General features: G+C 33.9%; 1 protein-coding gene across 7 annotated transcripts in view; it reads right to left on the bottom strand.

Moving 5' to 3' along the window:
* Positions 1 to 540: 540 nt before the first annotated feature.
* The window catches only part of LOC128205781 (zinc finger protein 236-like), a 73,845-nt gene continuing 51,370 nt past the window's right edge, over positions 541 to 23,015 (bottom strand). For 6 of the 7 annotated variants that reach the window (XM_052907730.1, XM_052907733.1, XM_052907734.1 and 3 more), the window contains 2 exons: positions 22,672 to 22,814; positions 541 to 12,057 (listed from right to left, as the gene is read on the bottom strand). In XM_052907730.1, coding sequence (XP_052763690.1) covers positions 8,962 to 11,964 — 3,003 coding nt within the window. In that variant the 5' untranslated portion in view covers positions 11,965 to 12,057; positions 22,672 to 22,814 and the 3' untranslated portion in view covers positions 541 to 8,961. The remainder of the gene's footprint in view (positions 12,058 to 22,671; positions 22,815 to 23,015) is intronic. The other variant, XM_052907737.1, reaches the window with a different exon arrangement.

The raw sequence follows: 23,015 nt of genomic DNA, 5'->3' as shown, positions 1-23,015 counted from the left end.
AACTATGAACTTTTCCAGCGACTAGGCAACTATGAACTTTTCCAGCGACTAGGCAACTATGAACTTTTCCAGAGACTAGGTAACCATGAACTTTTCCAGCGACTAGGCAACTATGAACTTTTCCAGAGACTAGGTAACTATGAACTTTTTCAGCGACTAGGTAACTATGAACTTTTCCAGAGAATAGGTAACTATGAACTTTTCCAGCGACTAGGTAACTATGAACTTTTCCAGTGACTAGGTAACTATGAACGTTTCCAGTGACTAGGTAACTATGAACTTTTTCAGCGACTAGGCAACTATGAACTTTTCAAGAGACTTGGTAACTATGAACTTTTCCAGTGACTGACTGTGACGGAATCCAGTGACTGACTGACTACGTTCTATTCCAGTGACTAACTGACTGTGACTGTATCCAGTGACTGACGTTTATCTATTCAAGTCACTTACTGCACTATTCCAGTTACTTTACTGCACCATGACCTTCAGTTCACCAGTTATTGACTGAACATGGGCAAAAGCACAAAACAAGTCTTTATCTAATATGACGTTTTATTAAACATAGAGTAATGGGATGAAGTTATGTGCAGCAAGAAATTTGTGTATACATACAGCATACAGTGTATGACTGAGGTACGTGAAAAATGTGAAACAGAAGAGCTGTACTCCATTAAACACTATTGAGGTAATATGCCTATGTACAATTGCGGAGGAGAATAAAAAATAAAACAACAAATATGACCACTGTATGAATAGATTTTTCATGTGAGGTTACTGTAAATATTGAGGAAGTTTAATGTACAAACATGGTAAAGTGACACATTTTGAGCACATTTATATGGTATTATTATCAATTTACCTGATTTGAAACAAAGAGATCCAAAAAACAAAAGGGAAAGGTGAATATATTTTTTGCAGCGATTGTGACAAATTCAGCCATTGATAATGACAAATTCAGCCATTGATAATGACAAATTCAGCCATTGATAATAAATATAATTTTGAACTAGTAAAGAATTGTCTTTGAATGAAAAAACATTTAACAGCATGGCTGATCAAATTGATATTCAAAAGGTCAAATAAACAATTCAAAATAAACTAAAACTCATATAGTTTTCAAAAGTCCCAGTTTTCCTTGAGGTAAACGCCATATTCCAGAGGTAATCCTATTTTGCAAAAGAATTCATAAAATATCCCGAAAAAAAATCTGCGTAGAGTAACATTTTTCACTGAGGTATTTGATAAAATACTAAAACTTAAAATCTGAGAGAATTAATAATGCACAAATATAATAATTTCAATAGTATAATATTAAGAATCATTTTTGTGATATTATATTTTATGAAAATGTCATGGAAAAAATGCAAAATGCAAAAACAATATTAACTGAATATTCTTCTTTTCTGAGTGTGGTAAAAATAATATTTACATGAAAAAACAAAACATAAATGAAATTAAAAGATCCTGAGATGAAAAAATATGTAAAAGAAGAACAGTTTATTTGAATTTTGGGTTTTTACTGAGTGTGTGATTTTTTCAATTTCTACAGACTAAAAAGCTACTGACATACAAGATTGGTGCATTTAAATGATAAACCTGACAGAAAAACACAGCTACACACTAAATATAGTTATAGCACATACATATAGACGGACATTATCAGATACATTATCGCATATATATCATCGCCTGAGAGTACACACATATGCTGTAGAATGCTTTCACTTTGAAAGTTCATATTTTCGCATTTTGTTCTATTTTGACCATCTTTGTAAAATTTGGTATTCCTGGCCACTACTTTTTGAAATATTTTAAGTGTAACACCTGATTTAAGTACCATATTTCATTTACTACTAATAGCCAAATTGCTAGCTTAAGCTTGACTTTATAAGCTAAAACATAGTTCATTATGATTATCTTTTAATTTAGATCTTTCAAAGTCTCAAAACTCTTAAACAGAAATTTCGGGCCGACATCAGTCAATTCCATATACTTAGTAGGAGTTTAATACGTAATGAACAAAGTTCAAAATTGACTATGTGATGAAAATAAAAATATACGGGAAAAAATAAAACCCTCTCAAAATCAAACCAATCTACAGTAAAATTTAAGTTGAAAAGAGAAAATAATGTATTATGCAAACAAGTCTCCAAACACTTAAGAGTGCCTGTGGACCCAGACTTCATTTGTAGAATTTGTAAATTTTATAAAAAAAAACCTGACACAATAAAATTTCACCACAGAAATGAAGACAATTCATGACAAAAAATAACCAACAAAAAAAATAAATCTTTGCTTCAATTGCTTCATCAAGTACAAACATTAAGGAAGAATGGCTGACATATATTTTCAGTTCTTTTAAAAATTAATACCACCGCATGTGACATTTGTATGCAGGTATTTTGAAGCAAGCAGGGTTGGTGGTCTGTTTGTTTCTGTTACCTCAATCTGAATACATTCAATATTATAGAAATCTAAATTGAGCATTAAGCAATAAATACAATATCATTACTAATAAGAGTCATGATAACATCCATCAATAAATTATTCCTCAAATGATAACATCCATCAATAAATTGTTCCGCAAATAGCATCTTCCAGTAATAAATTGTTGTTGAAATGCAAAGACCCCACAATAAGTTGTAGCTCAAATGGTAACATCTGGCAATAATTTGTTACTCAAATGATAACATCAAGCAAAAATATGTTGCTAGAATGAAAACATCCAGCAATAAATTGTAGCTCAAATGATAACATCCAGCAATAATTGTAGCTCAAATGATAACATCCAGCAATAATATGTTGCTCAAGTGATAACATCCAGCAATAGTTTTTTGCTCAAAATGATAACATCCAGCAATGATTTGTTGCTCAAATGATAACATCCAGCAATAATTTGTTGCTCAAAATGATAACAGCCAGCAATAATTTGTTGCTCAAATGATAACGTCCAGCAATAGTTTGTTGCTCAAAATGATAACACTCCGCAATGATTTGTTGCTCAAATGATAACATCCAGCAATGATTTGTTGCTCAAATGATAACATCCAGCAATAATATGTTGCTCAAGTGATAACATCCAGCAATGATTTGTTGCTCAAATGATAACATTCAGCAATAATTTGTTGCTAAAATGATAACATCCAGCAATAAATTGTAGCTAAAATGATAACATCCAGCAATAAATTGTTGCTCAAATGATAACATCGAACAATAAATTGTAGCTCATAACATCCAGCAATCAAGTGTTGCTCAAATGATAACATCGAACAATAAAGAATATCAATGTTGCTGACTGATACAAAAAAGTAGATTAAGTCAGGATCCACAGACACATTTGAATATAAATAAAATAATAAGTGTAAAAGTACAGCTTAAAGCCATGTTAACAGTGTTATACGCAAACACACTCCCAATTTTAATTAAAACAAAGATTCACCAATATTAACATTTCATGTTAGTATCATTCCAATTAGGTTAACCGGTATTGAACTGTCTAAAAAAAAATAACAAAACAAGAATTTTTTTTCGCCTAGATCTCCCGGCCTTTAAAAGGCATTTGTATGTAATTAATAACATTCCAGCAAATTATTACAATCTATGATTGCCTCAATCCTTCAATTAATTGTAACCACTGCATCAGATTTAACCCCTTCAATTTATATTTTTTAACTCCTGTTAAAACGGCTAGGCAAAGTGTATGAAACTTAATTATATTACAACGTCCCCTAAAATATATAGCTTACGTTTATGAACTTTGTGGAAATATCCCACTTTATTTGTAAATTTTTTTTGAAAGTGTCTATCGAATGCTACCAGTCACCCCCCTAAAATATATGGTTTGCATTTTTAACATAAGTCTGAGTTTCATATACTTTGCCCAAAGAATTTTGATAGCAACAAAAATTCAAAGAAATCAGTTGTCTTTCTGTGCCAGTAAAGAAAACAAGTCAGAACACATGAGAACAATGAAGAATAATCAGTTTCGCAAGCAGACACACTAAAATTGTTTCAATCAAGTATTAAGACGCCCCTATTTGTGTGTAGTTCAGATTATAATACAAAACATGATGTAACATAGCATGATCATGTATGTCAAAGACACAAATCGATAGTAATAACAAAATTAATCTACCTAAAAAATGAAGTACAGTACAGAAGTTTAGAAACTAAGTTTAAATCCCACCTATCCAAGAATGGTTTGAGCACTATTGGAATTGGTGTTCTTTAAACAACGAGATATGGCACTAATGTTCTGCTCCTTCTAAAAGGATGAAATACTGGGCAGATTGCACAAAAAATCACTAAAATCTAAAAACGATTTTCTTCGTTAAATATTTAGCAATTTTCTATACAATCGGCCAACTATCTTAAAAAGTTTGAAGTCACAGACAATAATATCGACACATTAACATACGAATCATAATAAAACACTGACAAATGAGCTTAAATCAAACAAGTTTGTTTTTACACAAGAAATGGTTTCATAAATAACTCCATTACCAAAATACATCTCAACAATATCATATTAATTAACTTCTTTCTCATTTTCTAAGAAAAAAGTATAAATGTTCACATTACCCATTAAATTACACAAATAATAAACAACTCACAATTAAAAAAAAAACAAGAAAATTTTAGAATTGGTATCCAAATACTTAATAATTATTAAATTCCATGGAGACTTTTTAAGAATAGATAATATATGTCATTAACAAAACAATATTTTCTTTTATGATTTAAAAGGCAGCTGTTATTTTACGCTGCGTTATACTAAACTTAGTGTTCTAAACTGAATAAATCCAGAAATGTCAGTATCTAATTAATACAGGCAAAATCATACTTGTTTTCAACAAAAGGTTTGTGTCATTACATAAGCAAGATCACAAATTGTTCAACTTCATCAAAGGGAAGTAACCAATACAATATACAATCCCTGAGGACATAGCTCTAACCTCCCTTTATAAATAATTTTTTGAGGTAATGAAAAAGAAAAACATAAAACAAAATTTTTTATAAGTTGCAAACAAAACAAACAATAATCTTTCATCAGAGGTCAGATTTTGCATTTAAATAAAACTAAAAGGCATTAATAATATATTTCAACTAAATAACTTTAGCATGCACATATATGGCGTACATAGTGGGAGAAAATATGGTGTTACATTTTAAAAAATCAGTTCCGTGAGGTAGATCTGTTTTTATAGCATAATCTAGCATTAAAACATTACACAACAGAGCCATGTGAATATTATTTACACAGTGAACATTCTTGAGAATAACAAACACACCAGCAAAAGCTTTTCTAAACAAGAGAGCATTGGAGTGAAACTACGCTTGTCTGATTATTTTTCATTTTTTTGTTTTGAGTTGATCAAGGGACAGTACTCACTAATGTTTTAAAAGCCGGAGTTATCAGCCTTTCATACATGTGCACATTTGTCCCTGGAAACATTAGTACCAAGTTTCAGCTGAATATCTCGAATGTTATTGAGTAACGGCTAAGGGTCCAGCTTCTGCAAGACAATAACTATACCCCAACCATTTTTCCTCCAAACACAGACGAGATAAAAAATAATAATAATAATTGAAGCCAATCAAATTTGTATTAAAGATACTTTAAACCAGAAAAGTTTGCTGAATGCCTTTAAATAAAAAATTATGTTAATTAAAATAGACATATTTTTCATGGTCACTTTTTACTTTTACCATGAATGTTCGTTGTTGAGAAAAACAAGTTGTACAAATAATACCATTCAAAAATTTGAGAACTCTAACCTTATTTTATCAAATTGAATATACTTTCAACATATCTTGGTCTATAGTGCATCTTTTCTAGTATTATTTTACCTATACTAATTAAAAGCATTTGCTAATATATTGTAACTCTCAAGAATGTTGACAAAATGGCGATATAGGTTAAACATCGAACAAGCAACACATTACACCGAACTTTACAATAGATAGGACGCAGTTATCACCCCCAAAATATGAAAGAAATACCGTTTTGCCTGCATACTTTAGATCATATTTAATAGACTTGGAATAAATGGTTTCAGTTTCGTTTTTACCCATTTTTTTCTCACTTATTTTTCTCTGCGTATTATCAATGCTAGCACATTATCTACAGTAAAATTTGGTATAGTAATTCACATACAGACTTCTACATCTATAGAAAATAAAACATACTTAATAATGAAGAATAAACTTTCAAGCACACAAAAAATAATCCTGATTCTAAGCGGGTTAAAATATGCCGAATGTCAAATGAGCTAAATGTTGGTTGAATGCATTTGAAACCTGATTTTGAATATCTTTTTAGCTGCCAAGTAAACTGTAAAATAGTGGCAGGGGCGTACCTTTGCATAATCCAATACATTTAAAGCTCAAGATTAGAAATTAAAAAAATAGAAAGCTATGAGATGTATATACATGTAACATTTTTGTGGTAAAAGTTTGTTGTAATTCCACTTATGTTGGCGTTAGAAGTCTTGCAAAAGGTTCTTTCATACCAGGTTTTAAAAAATCACCAATGGGAGTGAACATCCTTCGCACTCTCACCTTGAGTGATATGTTGAGAACAAACCAATGCAAGACTTATTAATAAATCGCTCATGTGAACAGGCCCACAATACAAAATGCTACAGGTACACCCCTGGGTGATGTATATATTAACAAATTTCCCTGCATTAGACTCTCCATTGTTGTAATGCCATGTTGACAAAAATATTTGCAACATGTCAGACAGCATGTTATAGCTTAAAATTGAATAAAATTTGGCCTGATTAAACATTCAAATGTTGGGTTATTCCCCCTTCCATGTAATTATTGAATATCCAATACCAAGTTATTTCCCTTTCCATGTAATTATTGAATATTTTATACTGAGTTATCCTTTCGATGTTAATATTGATGTTTTTCAATTGGGTTAACTCCCTTTCCAAGTCATTATTAAAAATTTTCATATTCGATTATTTCCCTTTTAATGTTATTATTCCACAACATAAAAAAATTATGATCATATGTCTTCAAATTTTGGTATAATTAACATTTTGCCAATGGTTTGCCATTTAATTTAGAAAAAATAATAATAATGCTATCGGATTAATTCTCCATAATGAATAATGCAATTCTATTTTTATGTAATACAAGATAAAATTTACTGTTAGTTTACCTTTACCGTAAACATTTGTTGATATTATGCAAGTCAAAATCCACATACACACTTCATACATTCTTAACAATTTGATCAGCATTAAAAGAACAAAGATCAGTTATTATTATGCACATCCAAGATCTATTAAGACTTAAACATAAAAAAAGATAATGCAGCAATAGATACTCGCTCATATTAATAGGGTGACAGAAAACAAAAATTATATTTTAGGACTCATCTTTTAAAAATGTGACAAAATTTACCAAAAATTATTGAAATTTGAATAATTTAAGAAAAATTGAATAATTAATGGCTTGGATTTACAAAATTCCTTCAAATTAGGAATCCACCAGTTACTGTTCATAGAAGTAAGAAAAAAAACTCAATTTCAACAACTGTTAAAATACTGTTTCCAGCAAGCAAAATGTGAGCGAGTCCCTTTTAATCGCATTAACAACTTTTCATCGAAAGGTAAAATTATTTCACTTAAAACACTTCCCTGAAGTCCTATATTTACTTGAAAAAATAATCGTTTGTAAACTTGTTAGATGTTTTAAAATAGATAAATCTTCATATTTCAATGACATTTTTCATATTGAAAGTTTTTATTAGTTTTTTACATTTTTAAAATCTTCACACATAGTTTAATGTGTTAATTTTTAAAACTTTGTCAAGTTTAATGTGTTAATTTTTAAAACTTTGTCATGTTAAATGTCACTCTTAAATGTGACATCAATATAAATGCAAGAATTAGGATTCTGATAAAATAAATCCTTCCAAAAAAGGAAAACAAATTAGCACTTCTAATAGTAAAGTTCTAATGAAGGTAGCACTGTAAATAATCATTTAAAATATTAGCACTATTTCTCATAAAATCTGTGAGTTCTTTTAAACATTCACTCAATCTAGAAAAAAACAAATCCATAAAGGTTTAACAGAAACCTAAAATGTATTAATTTACAACACATTTCCAAACATTAAGGTAACAATTGTCAAAATGTTCTTTATACATAATAATATATACTAAAACACTTCTGACATAAAATGATACATGTTAAAAGTTTCAATCAAAACAATAACATTCATCAATATGGCAACTTGATTGCTTTAATAATATATATGACAAAAACAGAGTCAAAAACAACTAAACAAAATGTCCTAAATATGCATCATACATTATGAATAACCCTGATTAAATATTTGACAACATACAAACAAGAATTTTGAGGTCATCTTCCACCATAACTTGTCATCCGTCAGACACTGAGCTAAAAATATGTCATTCCTGATACCACGTAAATTATCCCCACCCACTCCAGTACTCCGCTCCTTCACATAACATAATAAAGTAGTATATATCTAATGTCACACTAAACAATACACACTTATATAATCCAAAATGATTATTACATTATATATATGTCTCCCTGAATTGGTTGAACTGTGCTCTGTTAAAACATAGAATGATGTTACTTATTCTGTTAACAAATCTCCGAATTTAAATCTTATATTCTAGGTGTTGTTCAATATTGTTCCGTTTCTTCTTTATAGATGGAATTTGTTCTTATTGCATCATAAATTTTTTTATACAGATTTCAAGGTGTTGTTTTTCATTACTTATAACATTTTTCAACATGATAAACAGTCTTATTTTGGTATAAACATTTTCGAGTACATTATTAACTTAATTTTTTAATTTTAAACAGAATAATTCACGTTTCCGTGGTCCAGTTTTTTGCACAGCTCTAAGACTGTTTGTCTATCAATCTATCGACTTCCGACCATCTAACACTGTTTCGGAAGTTTTATTGTAGATGTTCCGCTAGATGCAGGGCGAAGTAAACCCTGTCGTGGCAGTCCTCCCCACACACCATACACACAAATGGCCTCGTGTCATCATTAATGTGCAATTTTGAGTGAATTCGATACATCGCATACTCTGAGAAGTAGCACTCGCAGTGGAAGCATTTGAACATCCGACCCGTACTAATCAGGGAAGAGATTGTCTCCATAGAGTAGTCTTTCCCTGATGATCCTGAGAGCGCTGGTGAGGCGGTGTCCAGCCGCTGTGAAGGTGATGACACAACATAAGGCACCACTTCCATTCCTGCACCCGGTGAACCCGGCAGGTGCTGTGTTGGTGTAAGCGTCTCTGAAGGGCTCGCTGAAGTACCCGTATTGTTGTCGTCTGACTTAGCGGACATTCCACTGAGTGATGGCACATGTTTCAGCAGCGACGGCGGACAACACATATTCACCTGGACTCCTATGCTAGAGGCGACCGGGCGATAACCCTCTCCATGCAATATTCTGCGATTGTCGGATCCGCTCAGAGAGCGAGAACGAGATCGTGAGAGTTCAGCTGATATATTTGAGAAGCTAGATTGATCACTCTGATCCATTGACCCCTTGTTCAAACTGAGGTTAAGCGCGTCATGCTGCGGCTGAAACTGACTAGAGGCTGCGTAAACAGAAGACTGAGGTAAGTGTTGTGTGAAGTACGAGGTAGATGTTAGACCGGAGTAAAGGCCGAGGTGAGGTAACTGTCCTAGGCTTCCATACAGCGGATACAGACTCCGGTGGGAGGGGTTGGAGGGGAGAGTTGTAGCGAGGTAGTTCGAGTCCCCTCCCTCCACCCCACTGGAGCCTGACCCACCACCTGATGAGTTGGCTGCGTCATTTCTTGAGGTAGATAGTGATTCCAGCTTGCTGGATCTTGTGGTGGCGCCGCCACTGCCTACATCGCCTGACTTGTTATAGTTGGGTTTGATGAACAAGTCCCAAACAGAGTCAGCGATGATGCCATGCCTGCGTGCGTGCCTACGGAGAGTTGAACCGCGTGTGAACTTTGCCCCACAGACTTTACACTGAAATGGCTTAATACCCGTATGAAGCTTGATGTGAGATTTCATGTTGTTCTTGTAGCCAAACCTCTTTGCACAAATGGGGCAGGAATAAGGTTTCTGAGCCTCATGGGACTTGAGATGATACCTGAGGTAGCCTTTTGGGAAATCTCGCCCGCATTCGTTACACATTTCCATCTCTTGCATGCTAGGAACCTTGACAGGCTGTTCCTGAGAGGTGCTTACCTCGCCCTCTATTTCCTCTCCATCCTTTTCATCGCCGCCTGAATCCTCCACGTTCATCGCTCCATAGTTCAGCGGCGCATCAGGGAGGTACATCAAAGACTCCCTCTCCTGTCTCGGCAGATTGTGTGAATACAAGTGTGTCTTAAGCTCCTTTTGTGTCTCTGATGCCTTCCCACAATGCCTGCAGAGCCAGGGGCCATCCTGATGCCAGCGACACATGTGCAGCTTGAGGCTGTATTTTCTTGTAAATGATGTGCCGCACACAGCACAGATGTGTGTTGCCTCTTCCGTCGTGCCATTATGCATCTTCTCATGCTCCACACGCTGAGCGGACTTTGCGAACTTCTGCCCACAGAACTTACACCCGTATGGTTTGAACTTGGTATGCAGCTGCTCGTGCAGATGCAACTTGCCGGCACTTTCAAATCCTTTCCCACATATACCACACTTGTGGTTGCTGTACACTTTTCCATCTCGTTTTTCAGACGTGACAGACTCAGACTCTCCTATTGCGCTCCCAAGATCTGACATCTGGTCAATTTTTTCATCCTGCCCATTCACCGATGAGAAATCCTCTGACTTAATGCCATCTTTTTTCTCCTTTCCTGATTCGTCGCATGCAAAATCAACACTGTAGCTGTTCCGGGCAAAGGCCAAATGTGGAGGTAGAGTCTGGTTGTCCATTTTCTGACGATCGTTCATTCGTTCACCATATCGTCCCTGCAAATAACTCTCGCCAAGAGACGATAAATTTTCACTCCGTGGTGAAGAATGATGTGGAGATTTGGACATTGACAAGTTTAACATAGAATCACTGTATCCTGGCGATACCTTAACACTTGTGTCAAGCTTACTATGTCTTCTATTGTCTGAATCGTCACTTTCAGACATGCTCTTTGAGGTATTAGAAGTCATATTTGCCAGTGCTTCGAGCTCATGATGCTCCTGCTTAACAATAACACTAGTCTGATACCCGCTTAACAAAGACGAGTCACCCCCTAAACGTCTTTCACTAGGGGGGGACTTCGCCAACACTGAGGTAGGTAATTCCTGAGGCTCATTTGATCTGTTCATACCTGATAAAGAAGGACCGAGGCTTTGCGCCTGGCCCTTGTAAGAATGTGTTACAATATCGCCAATTCCCCTACTGCCTGATTGGGAGGTAGTCGACCCTGAAGCTGATTGGTTGTTGTCATCGCCCATGTAGCTCGAGACTGCTGCACGCAACAATGGGCAACGCTTTTCATGGTAGCGTCTAGTTGTTGATCGTGTAAACACCTTGCCACAGTAGCTGCACGTGCGAGACTTTCGTGGATACCCGTTTGAAGTGAATTGATACACATCGCCATGGTAGTTGTAATTTGGCATGGAAACGCCACTGATTCCGTATGGAAATGAATCTTTATGTCGATTGAAGACCGGAGCAGGACTTGCGTAAATTTGAGGTTTTGGTGAAGAATCTGATTGTTGAAGTTTTTCTGCATGGCGATGTAGCGAGGTTATGTTATGACCGTTGCTAAATGAGGTATGCGAGGTATGGGACGGTGAAAGCGAAGATGTTAACGTCCCTGAGTAAACTGGGCTGGGGATTGAATGGCTTGTCGCCTTGAACATGGCCGTTGTAAGCGGCGTCTGGCCAAGGCCATACGCAGCAACGATGCCGCTCGCATGCTGCAGGTAGTTGTGCGCTGGCGAGAATCCCTTCCCAGTAAGGTCCATGGTCGGTGAATGAGGTAAAACGATTATTGTACAAGCCGACAAAGATACTATGCCTGATGAACAGCCAAATAATATACACCCGTGATAAAGTTTCTGAAAAGACAAAAGAAGAGAATTAGTATTATTTATCAATAATCACAAATTAACTGTTCAAAAGCATGGTACAAGTGTACATATTTAACAGCTTTAAAAAAATAATAGTACAAGTATATATCCTGCCTACAACAGAAATGTTTCAGGTTGTCAACGTGATATATACGTTACGGGGTTAGTAGGTGACCCGATATGGGATATCACTTGATATGGTTCCCTTTGCCCTGTTTATCCCATATCGTGTCACCTAATAGCCCCGTAACTTATAATATCTACATGTAAACATAATAATATTAACTGTACTTGCGACAAAGGCATAAATGATAAACTTAAATGCATATACTTTTAATAAAAATAAATAATTTAACAGCTGTTTAGGCTACTTATTAGTCATTTTTGCTTTCAAAACATCATTTTTCAAGAGTTCAAAACAGATTTTGTGAGACATCAAATTAACAGACATTTTACAAGGCAATTATTTAATAAAAGAAATAAAATGGAATTATATTTTTTTATGACAAGCTGTGCAATGTGGACTTAAAATGATTAAATCTGCAAAAAGTTGGGATATTATGTTTCTGCTTTAACAAAGCAATAGAATGTGGGATGCTGGTATTTGATTTTAAAAAGAACGACCTTTTGAGGTTTACTGCAATCAGATTAGTTTTTAAAACCATTAAAAGCTCATTAAAATTTATTCCTTTTAAATATTGAAAAATTAGAACCTAAAAGTCATAGACTAACAAAAGAACAGCGTTGCTCTTAGAAATATTCAGTTCACAAAAACAGCCTTTCTTATTTTATTTCTGTAATTGAAATTGATTTTACGTCATTCCCTCAGCCAAATGAGCCTAGTTTTAATTTACGTTTTTTTTTCTCCATGGATTAAAATCTGACTTGGGGATGGGTAACTGCAATTCTAGGTTGGGAAGTTACTCCATTAATAAGTAAGGCTTTTTAATTGACAGAAATGTATTGTTTCTAAATATTGCGACCCATAAGCATTTCTTTAAGGAAATTCAACCAGAAATACTGAAAAACAAAAACATTAAGATACTCTTATAATTAGTCACATTTATAACAAATGCGCATACATCATAATCAATTTATTTCAATTGTTTCTTGTTTCTCAGCACAATATTAAGACCAATGCAGTAATGTGAAATTTCACTTTTATGTTATATACATTTCAATAATTATATTGTTACGATTTGAAGGTCTTTCAGATAAGTGAAAAAGCAGACACAAAGGGAGATGTAAAGTGAAGAAGCAGGCACAAAAACAGATGTAAAGTGAAGAAGCAGGCACAAAAAGAGATGTAAAATGAAGAAGCAAGCACAAAAAGAGATGTAAAGTGAAATACGCAGGCACAAAAAGAGATGTAAAATGAAGAAGCAGGCACAAAAAGAGGTGTAAAGTGAAAGAATTTAGCAAGCACAAACAGAGATGTAAAGAGAAAAAGCAGGCCAAAAAGGGATATAAAGTGTCGAAGCAGGCACAAAAAGAGATGTAAAGTGAAGAAGCAGGCACAAAAAGAGAGAGTGAAGAAGCAGACACAAAGGGAGATGTAAAGTGTAGAAGCAGGCACAAAAAGAGAGGTAAAGTGAAGAAGCAGGCACAAAAAGAGATGTAAAGTGAAAGACGGAGGCACAAAAAGAGATGTAAAATGTAGAAGCAGGCACAAAAAGAGGTGTAAAGTGAAAGAATTTAGCAAGCACAAACAGAGATGTAAAGTGAAGAAGCAGGCACAAAAAGAGATATAAAGTGTCGAAGCAGGCACAAAAAGAGATGTAAAGTGAAGAAGCAGGCACAAAAAGAGGTGTAAAGTGAAGAAGTAGGCACAAAAGAGATGTAAAGTGAAGAAGCAGGCACAAAAAGAGATGTAAAGTGAAAAAGCAGGCACAAAAAGAGATGTAAAGTGAAGAAGCAGGCACAAAAAGAGAGGTAAAGTGAAGAAGCAGGCACAAAAAGAGAGGTAAAGTGAAGAAGCTGGCACAAAAAGAGAGGTAAAGTGTAAAAGGAGGCACAAAAACAGATGTAAAGTGAAGAAGCAGGCACAAAAAGAGAGGTAAAGTGAAGAAGCAGGCACAAAAAAGAGATGTAAAGTGAAGAAGCAGGCACAAAAATAGATGTAAAGTGAAAAAGCAGGCACAAAACCAGATGTAAAGTGAAGAAGCAGGCACAAAAAGAGAGGTATAGTGAAGAAGCTGGCACAAAAAGAGAGGTATAGTGAAGAAGCTGGCAAAAAAGAGAGGTAAAGTGTAGAAGCAGGCACAATATGAGAGGTAAAGTGAAGAAGCAGGCACAAAAAGAGAGGTAAAGTGAAGAAGGCACAAAAAGAGAGGTAAAGTGAAGAAGCAGGCACAAAAAGAGATGTAAAGTGTAGAAGCAGTCACAAAAAGAGAGGTAAAGTGTAGAAGCAGGCACAAAATGAGAGGTAAAGTGTAGAAGCAGGCACAAAAAGAGAGGTAAAGTGTAGAAGCAGGCACAAAAAGAGATGTAAAGTGAAGAAGCAGGCACAAAAAGAGGTGTAAAGTGAAGAAGCAGGCACAAAAGAGATGTAAAGTGAAGAAGCAGGCACAAAAACAGATGTAAAGTGAAAAAGCAGGCACAAAAACAGATGTAAAGTGAAGAAGCAGGCACAAAAAGAGAGGTAAAGTGAAGAAGCAGGCACAAAAAGAGAGGTAAAGTGAAGAAGCTGGCACAAAAAGAGATGTAAAGTGTAGAAGAAGGGATGCAAGAGCATGTCCCACCTTAAACATGTTTAAATAATAGTTAGAATATATTATGTAAATTCTTAATTAACCAGAAGCAGAGGGAGAAAAGTAAGTGAAGTAAGCACACCTTCTTCACAAAATAGGTCATTATGACTTAATGACTTAAATGGTAACATGTTTTCACAAGGCGGAGATGGGGAAATTTTGATAAAGCATGGTACTTATTAAAGGCTGATAGTGATTCCATTGGTTAATTCTAATTGTAGGGAAACAAATTATACACATTTCATTTCATGTGAATAATCCATTATGAGCTGTGATAACTGACTGAATATATGTATGTGGTAGTATACTATGTGGTAAGTGCATATTTTCATAACAAAACAAGCCTCATCTGGCCTTGAATGTGTAGGAAATGTTTATGATGATAATATACTTAAAGCTATATTTACAACACCAGTTCATACTAATTGACATTTACAATGAAATAACAATAGTGTAGTGGATATATAAGGCACATTTATGATCAAGACTGTCATTAGCCCAGAACAGTTGCACACTGCATGGTCACTTTGTGACAGGTCAACTGGTCATTGTATATCCTCTCCTAACTGAGGTAAATCTGAACTGACCAGACACTGTAGAATGACCATAAAAATCTGAATGACCATATTAAACTCACTTGACCACAAACATCCTAGAATGACTATCAACATACTAGACTGACCATCCACATACTAGACTGACCATCAACATACTAGACAGACCATCAACATACTAGACTGACCATCAACATACTAGACTGACCATCAACATACTAGACTGATCATCCACATATTGGACTGACCATCAATATACTAGACTGACCATCCACATACTGGACTGAACATCAACATACTAGACTGACCATCCACATACTGGACTGAACATCAACATACTAGACTGACCATCAACATACTAGACTGACCATCTTTATACTGGACTGACCTTCAACATAATATACATCAACATACACAAGACTGTTTAAGTTATGAGCCTCACTATACATAGTTAAAATGTTTCAGGCAACATGTGCACTAAGTTTCATATGACTTGCATAACCTGTTGTGAGTAATGGCTTAGGTTTAAAATAATGTATCACGAGACACCAATAGCAATTAATTAACACACTTAACTTATAATAACAAAATCATGACTTTATTTTCAAACAAAACATGTAATTTATAAAAGATTTACACAAATTTTCCCATTAGTCTAAATTATCTGAGGTAAATTCAGTGGGGCCTTTGGTCAAGTAACACCCATCAGGCATATTATTATTACTATTTGTTACTGGACAAATAACAATTGTATTGCCACATACAATAATATTACATAAAGTTGTATAAATCATAATTTATTTTTTTTAAATGTCAGCTGGGCAATTCCTTGACTTCATTCTATTTGAAACAAATCATGGAAAACATGTTTTTTTGTGGGTTTTTTCTCCCACGAAATTGCAACAGGTTTTTAACCAAGCCTGATTAAATGTATTTTCTTGGCTTTCCTTAATGTTTTATTTCAAACTAACACTCCAGGCATGTGACCCAACCAATAAACCTAAAGGTTCGAAGTTAAGTAAATACTGTACACGAATTACCAGAGGAGAGTGCAATATCGAGCATTGACCCATTCGTTCACATTATATTCCCTTGTTACTGCTCTGACGTTTTTCTATGCTGTATATCTGCTCTTCGATCATGATTCATTTACACTAAAGGCCAGTGAACTGGGCGGCTTGTATGCATATGGTTTCAATTTTTAGGCCTTTATAGCTGTCGGTGGTTGGGAAATTGAAGGCTTTTTATCGTATTTGAGAAGTGCATGAACAAATATTAGGCCAAGCATAGTTTTTCTACTGTTTATAGTAGCATAATAACTGTTTTCATATATATATATATATATATATATATATATATATATATATATATATATATATATATATATATATATATATATATATATATATTGTATCTACAGTGAGTTCTAAGAGCATGGATAACATATAGGGTCTAGCAAAGATCTTTTTTATTATATTTGATGAACTTGATGAAGTAAAATTAGAATATATGGCAGAGTGTAGGTTTTTCTCAGTTCATGATATATGGCCGAGCATACGTTTTTCTTAGTTCATGATATTGCCGAGCGTAGGTTTTTCTCAGTTCATGATATATGGCCAAGCACAGGTTTTTCTCAGTTCATGATATATGGCTGAGTGTAGGTTTTTCTCAGTTCATGATATATGGCGGAGGGTAGGTTTTTCTCAGTTCATGATATATGGCCGAGTGTAGATTTTTCTCAGTTCATGATATGTGGCCGAACGTAGGTTGTTCTCAGTTCAAGATATGTGGCTGAGTGTAGGTTTTTCTCAGTTCAAGATATATGGCTGAGCGCTCAGTAGGTGTTTCTCAGTTCAAAATATATGGCTGAGCGTAGGTTTTTCTCAGTTCATGATATATGGACAAGCGTAGATTTTTCTCAGTTCATGATATATGGACAAGTGTAGGTTTTTCACAGTTCATGATAAATGGCTGAGCGTAGGGTTTTTTTCAGTTCATGATATATGGACAAGTGTAGGTTTTTCACAGTTCATGATATATGGACAAGTGTAGGTTTTTCACAGTTCATGATATATGGACAAGTGTAGGTTTTTCACAGTTCATGATAAATGGCTGAGTGTAGGTTTTTCTCAGTTCATGATATATGGCCAAGTGTAGGTTTTTCACAGTTCATGATAAATGGCTGAGCGTAGGTTTTTTTTCAGTTCATAATTTATGGGCGACCGTAGGTTTTTCTCAGTTCATGATATATGACTGAGCTTGGGTTTTCCTCAGTTCATGATAAATGGCTAAAGGTAGGTATTCACCAGTTCATGATACATGGCCGAGCATAGGTTTTTTTAAGTTCATGGCATAGCGTTACTGTATTTTTTTTTATCTCTTTTATCAAATGTAAAATTATGTGAATTATGCATGCCTCAAGGTGACTCTGTATAATTTTGGTATTATTTGAAATGGATTTAAGAAAAGAAAAAGAATAATTCATTTTATTGTGCAAAAATGAACTGAAGCATGTATAGAAAACAAGCTTTTTGGGCATTGTAAGATTTCAAAATTGGCCATTCCACAGGCAATTTGGATTTAAATAAAGAACAAAAAAAATCAAACTTCAATAACATTCGTTATGTTTTATGACGATAAATTTACATACATGTTATCTGTATGTAATACCCATTCAAATGGTACCAACGTATCATAGGATCACCAGTCATTAAGCTTTTTTGTGCACCATGGAAACATTCAGTTAACACTTATAATCAATTACCGTAAATGTCCTATTAAACATGCAGGCCCTAAAAGACGCACCAGGGGTCTTTTCATGTGTCTTTTTTTCAATTCTATGACATGTACAATGAATCCCATTGGCTATATGCATATATGCATAGTAATAGCAATTTACTTAATCTTGAAGAGTCATCATCAGTAAGGAATGATTCTTTACAAATAAGAAACTTAATATTTTACACAAAAAAGCGCCCCTGATAGACTGAAAATGTAGGGCAAACATTAATACTTGTTATACTTTGAATTTAGTCCAATTTAGTGCACTCAAAAAGAAATAGTTTGCATGAATATCTCTGAAATCAGTATCTTTTCCGCTGAATTAGAACTTAATAGAACTTAATGCACATGGATTACATAAAAAATAATGGTGCTTAACTTCAAAGCGAGTGAATAAAAATACCTTGGGGGAAAAATGACATTCCCTTTTTATTGTTTCATAAATTGGATTTTAACTAAATATTAAGGAAATGGATGCTTGTTTTAGAACTGAAACTCTAGAAATGGTATTCTTCCAGTCCAAAGTTAGCCTTTAAACATTGAAATATATAGGGAAAGTAACCACTTAGTGTCAATGTAAAAAGACTTCTACAAAATGGGTTAAGAGATTCACATGACCCATATAAGAAAAAACAGATGAAATATAACAGTAAATCTGGTACATAAAAAAGACATTAAGAATCCATATAGAGAAACACTATTTTTTATACTTGTTTTCTACAGAAAATAAGCAAATGCTGCTGTTTAAGAAATTGGAAATTTCTGGTAAATTTCAAACTAGTTCAAACTAGCGTAGTTTAAATTAAGGTTATATAAAAAAGATAACGCAAAGACATTAAATCAGTTAATTCTGTTACAATTAAGCCTTAAGCAATAATATTGGAAATTTTAACATTTATATAAGAATATAAATCTAATTCATGTATCAGTTTTTGTGATGTTTCCTCTTCACAAAACCAGTGGCAATGACTTTGATGACTCAAATAATTTGATAATTAAACAGATCGATAATAATTTGGTCAGTTAAAACTTAACAGATTTACACATATTGATAATCTTATTTATATAGCTGCTTTAAACTTTCAATTATCTCGAAGTAATCATTAGATGACATTATTCACATTTTAATGATTAAAAATGAGGGGAGTGAGCGAAGCAAATGACTGCGCTTCTTCATCATAAAAAAATATTACTTTACAGGGACGCATATAGGATTCAATGTTAGATGACCTTTTTGACTTGCGCCCCTCCCTCAGAAGTGAAATTTATTTGGTTTAATGGGCAGGAGGGTAGGGGTCCTCCCCAAGAAAAATTCAACAATTTCTATCTGAAATTTGGACATATTTGATCACTTTTGTTCTCCCATCTATAAATAAAAAGCAAACTTGGACGATTTTAGGGAGCACACTTTAGTTGTGCTTGAGTTATTGTAAAGGTTTACATGATGAACATGTGTACCAAGTTCCATGTCAATATCTAATGCGGTATTTGACACATGGCAAAGGTTAAAGACTATTGGACAACCTAATCCTTTATTCTTTGGCCTTGCAGTATTAAAATATTAGAAATATGAGTTGCTACCTGTCAGTAAGTTGTAAAATATAGCCTGTAGTTTTATCTGTAAAGCTTATCTGGGATGATGTGAATGTTCGGTAAACAGTCCACTTGCTACATGTGGTACTGAGGCGGAAATATGTGATGTATGTAAAAACTCAAATTTACCTCTAGGTGTGTTCAAGCCTATGCAGTTTTTTTGTAGATGCGGAAAGACATGAAATTTGATTGGTTTCTGAATTAAAGGTACTTGAGCGTAAACCAAAGATTTTGATATGAAGTTCATTTTTCATTATTATGATAGGCAAATTTGTATAGATTGTGTCTGTGGTCCTTTGTACTTTTGCTCATACATATTTAATCAATAGTGCAAGCATTTTGTGTACATTTCACTCATTTTTTTTAGACTCTATTATTTAATAAACAGTCCTTCAAGTTCAAATGTACTGGAAAAGTGTTGAATTGATTATGTTCTTATTCTTTTGTTGATGCCTTACTAAATATATGACCCAAAACACAAGTTCTGATGTGGAGTTGATACATAAAAACCCACATCAAACTCCAATTTTTTTCTCTCCTTTTTTAAAATCTTTGAAGCCATCACTGATTAATCATTTTAAGCCTATGACTGGCCTCATCAGATTGAAATAATTGTCACATTTAATGAATATTCGGTCCTCTGAGAAAATGAAACTCAATTAGCATAGCATAATGGATTGTTATAAATTATGCAGTTTTTTTATTTGACTGAATTAATTTTCGTTATGCTTTATAAACTGAATTTTTGCTTAATAAACACTCAGCACAGTGTATTTAATGGGACTGTACACCAGATTGGCACCAAACAAAGTTTTTTTCGGTAACGAATGTCAGGTGACCGGTTTCGAACCCGCGTTGCCAAAATTTAAGTCCAACGCCTTACTAACTAAGGTATTCAGGCTAACTCTAATTGGGTTACATAATTAAGCTATACACCTACCTCCGTAATATCACGTGATAACACCGACTAGCCAATCATGCATAAGGAATGAATTCTACCTGGTAGACATACCCAGTAATCTTTTTTAATGGAAAAATATGAAATAACTGCTGAACTTAAATAAATTGTAAACTATGTGATACTTCAGTTAGTTAAGTTTCAATGCATTGTACACATTGATGCCAAGTTTATGTCATTTTTCGACAATTTTCTTTTTTCCCCCGCTATTTTATCATCTGTGAGACAGCCCCTTTAAAGTGACTCGCTCATGGTTTGTAAAATGCATTTTTTTAAATTATGAAATATAGAGTGGCAAATCAGAAGGAGTGATAAAACAAAAATACCAAAAGCTGGAACCCTTCAGCAAATGTTGATATTTGCTCAAATATTGTCTTTGAAGACCACAATTTTTTATTAGCTTTAATAAGGCGATTAAAAATTATTTACGGCTGTGGTGTTGCGTGATTGGTTGATCGACATTATCACATGTTGTTATCAATGTTTGCAAAACAGACCAACATATCCACCACTTTTGTTTAAGTCACGGCGGCCTTGTGGACAGCCGGCTGTTTTCTATTTTTTCTTGACTTTACCGGCCTGGATTCGAACCCCACTAAAACCAAAATTCTTTTTTTATGCTATAACTGTAATTTTTTCTGCAATTTCGATATCATGGAGTAAAAAAATGATAGATGCATTACCGTGAAATATAATTTTTGGTCCAAAAACATGAGTGAGTCACTTCAAGTCCTAGTAGATCTTGTTTAATGCATATTGAACAATCAGATATCCCTTTAACTCCTTAGAAGGACTCCTTGTTCCAGTTTTATTAGGTCGCTGGCATCAGAAAAAAATAAAATTGCATGATTTGTGAACAAAATGAATGATTCAATAAAAAACAACATTTATCAAGTTTATATTGAGGTGCTTTTGAAACTTTGACAGGAAATGTTCTATTTTGCCAAAAAGCTTTAGTAATGCTATAATTGAAAATTGAAGTATATTAGACATTGTTTGGATTTAAGAAATTCTGTTAAAATAAGTACCTGCCAATAGCTATTTGGTGTTTATTTATCACAAAAGGTAAAATAATTCCATTTAAAGCAAGTTTAAGAGAAAAGAAATCATTGCCAACATTAATTAAATCTGTGAACAAATCGCTGTAAAGGATCTAGACACCACATACCGGTAATACAATTGCAAGAGAAAAAGAAATTTGTCAAAAATTTACATAAAATTGACATCGTTTTGTACATCGCATTCAATCTGTCAGTCTGAATGTTTCTCAGCGCTTTATACGACACATACATTTTTCGCAGTTTTTACGCTTTTTTCCATTTCGAAATTTACTACGGACGTCTACCACTTAAATCTCAGTAAGTTTAAAAATAACAGCTGTATATTTGATCTGTACTCATTATCTCGCATTGAAAATTCTAGGTCTTTTGAGGACAAAGTGTATCTGCCGATATTTGGACCATCTGGTGTCTAGCCCTTTTAAATGACTGGCCATGTTTTCTGTTTCTTACCAAACAAAGGCAGATATTAGTCCCACATAAATAATATTTCTAATACATTCACAAAGATTTTGTCCTTATTTCGATACTTGGTTATGCATGAAAATGTATCATGTTTATCAATAAACACACTGATACTAAAAAGTTGTTGTAATTGTTTAAAATTTGAAATTTTCAAATTTTTATCAATGAATTCAGATAAATATTTTTTTGTAGGAAAAACTTATACAAATACTCAAACTTCTTCATAAGGTGTTGATACTTGTCCAAATATATCTTAATCAAATGTGTTTCATAAGATTTGCCATGGTTTAATTTATTTAGTCCAAGCTGATATGTAATATAATAATAATGATAATAGTTATGATGCCTCACAGTGTTTTGAACTCTCAACTCTGTCATCTTGTCTAAAAATATTACTACAAAAAAATAAACGATAATAATAAGGTATAATATAACAATCCTACCTGATACCTGAGAATAATAATAAATGCTCTGTACACGTTGAGTTCAAAAGTTCATGTCGTTTATGGCCCCTTTGCCCCAGTAGAATCTGTTGCCGTGGCAACAGACTGGGGCGCTGCAGTGGGCTCCACACCTCACAGGAAGTCTGCAAGAGAAAGGTCAAGGTCAAATAATCTAAATGTTATTTCTACACTTGTGCCAAAATAATGGCTCCTGAAATCACAATAATCTAAGAGAATCTAGGTCAAGGTCAAATAATATATGGAGGGTCAAGGTCATGAATCAAATATTATCTATAAAAAAGGTCAAGGAGTCAACACCATCAACGCTTTCTAAAAAGTTAAGG

The sequence above is a fragment of the Mya arenaria genome, chromosome 10 (genome assembly GCF_026914265.1).
Source record: "Mya arenaria isolate MELC-2E11 chromosome 10, ASM2691426v1".
NCBI lineage: Eukaryota > Metazoa > Mollusca > Bivalvia > Myida > Myidae > Mya > Mya arenaria.
Note: the sequence above shows the minus strand (reverse complement) of the source record. Positions and strands in the feature narration are given on the sequence as shown.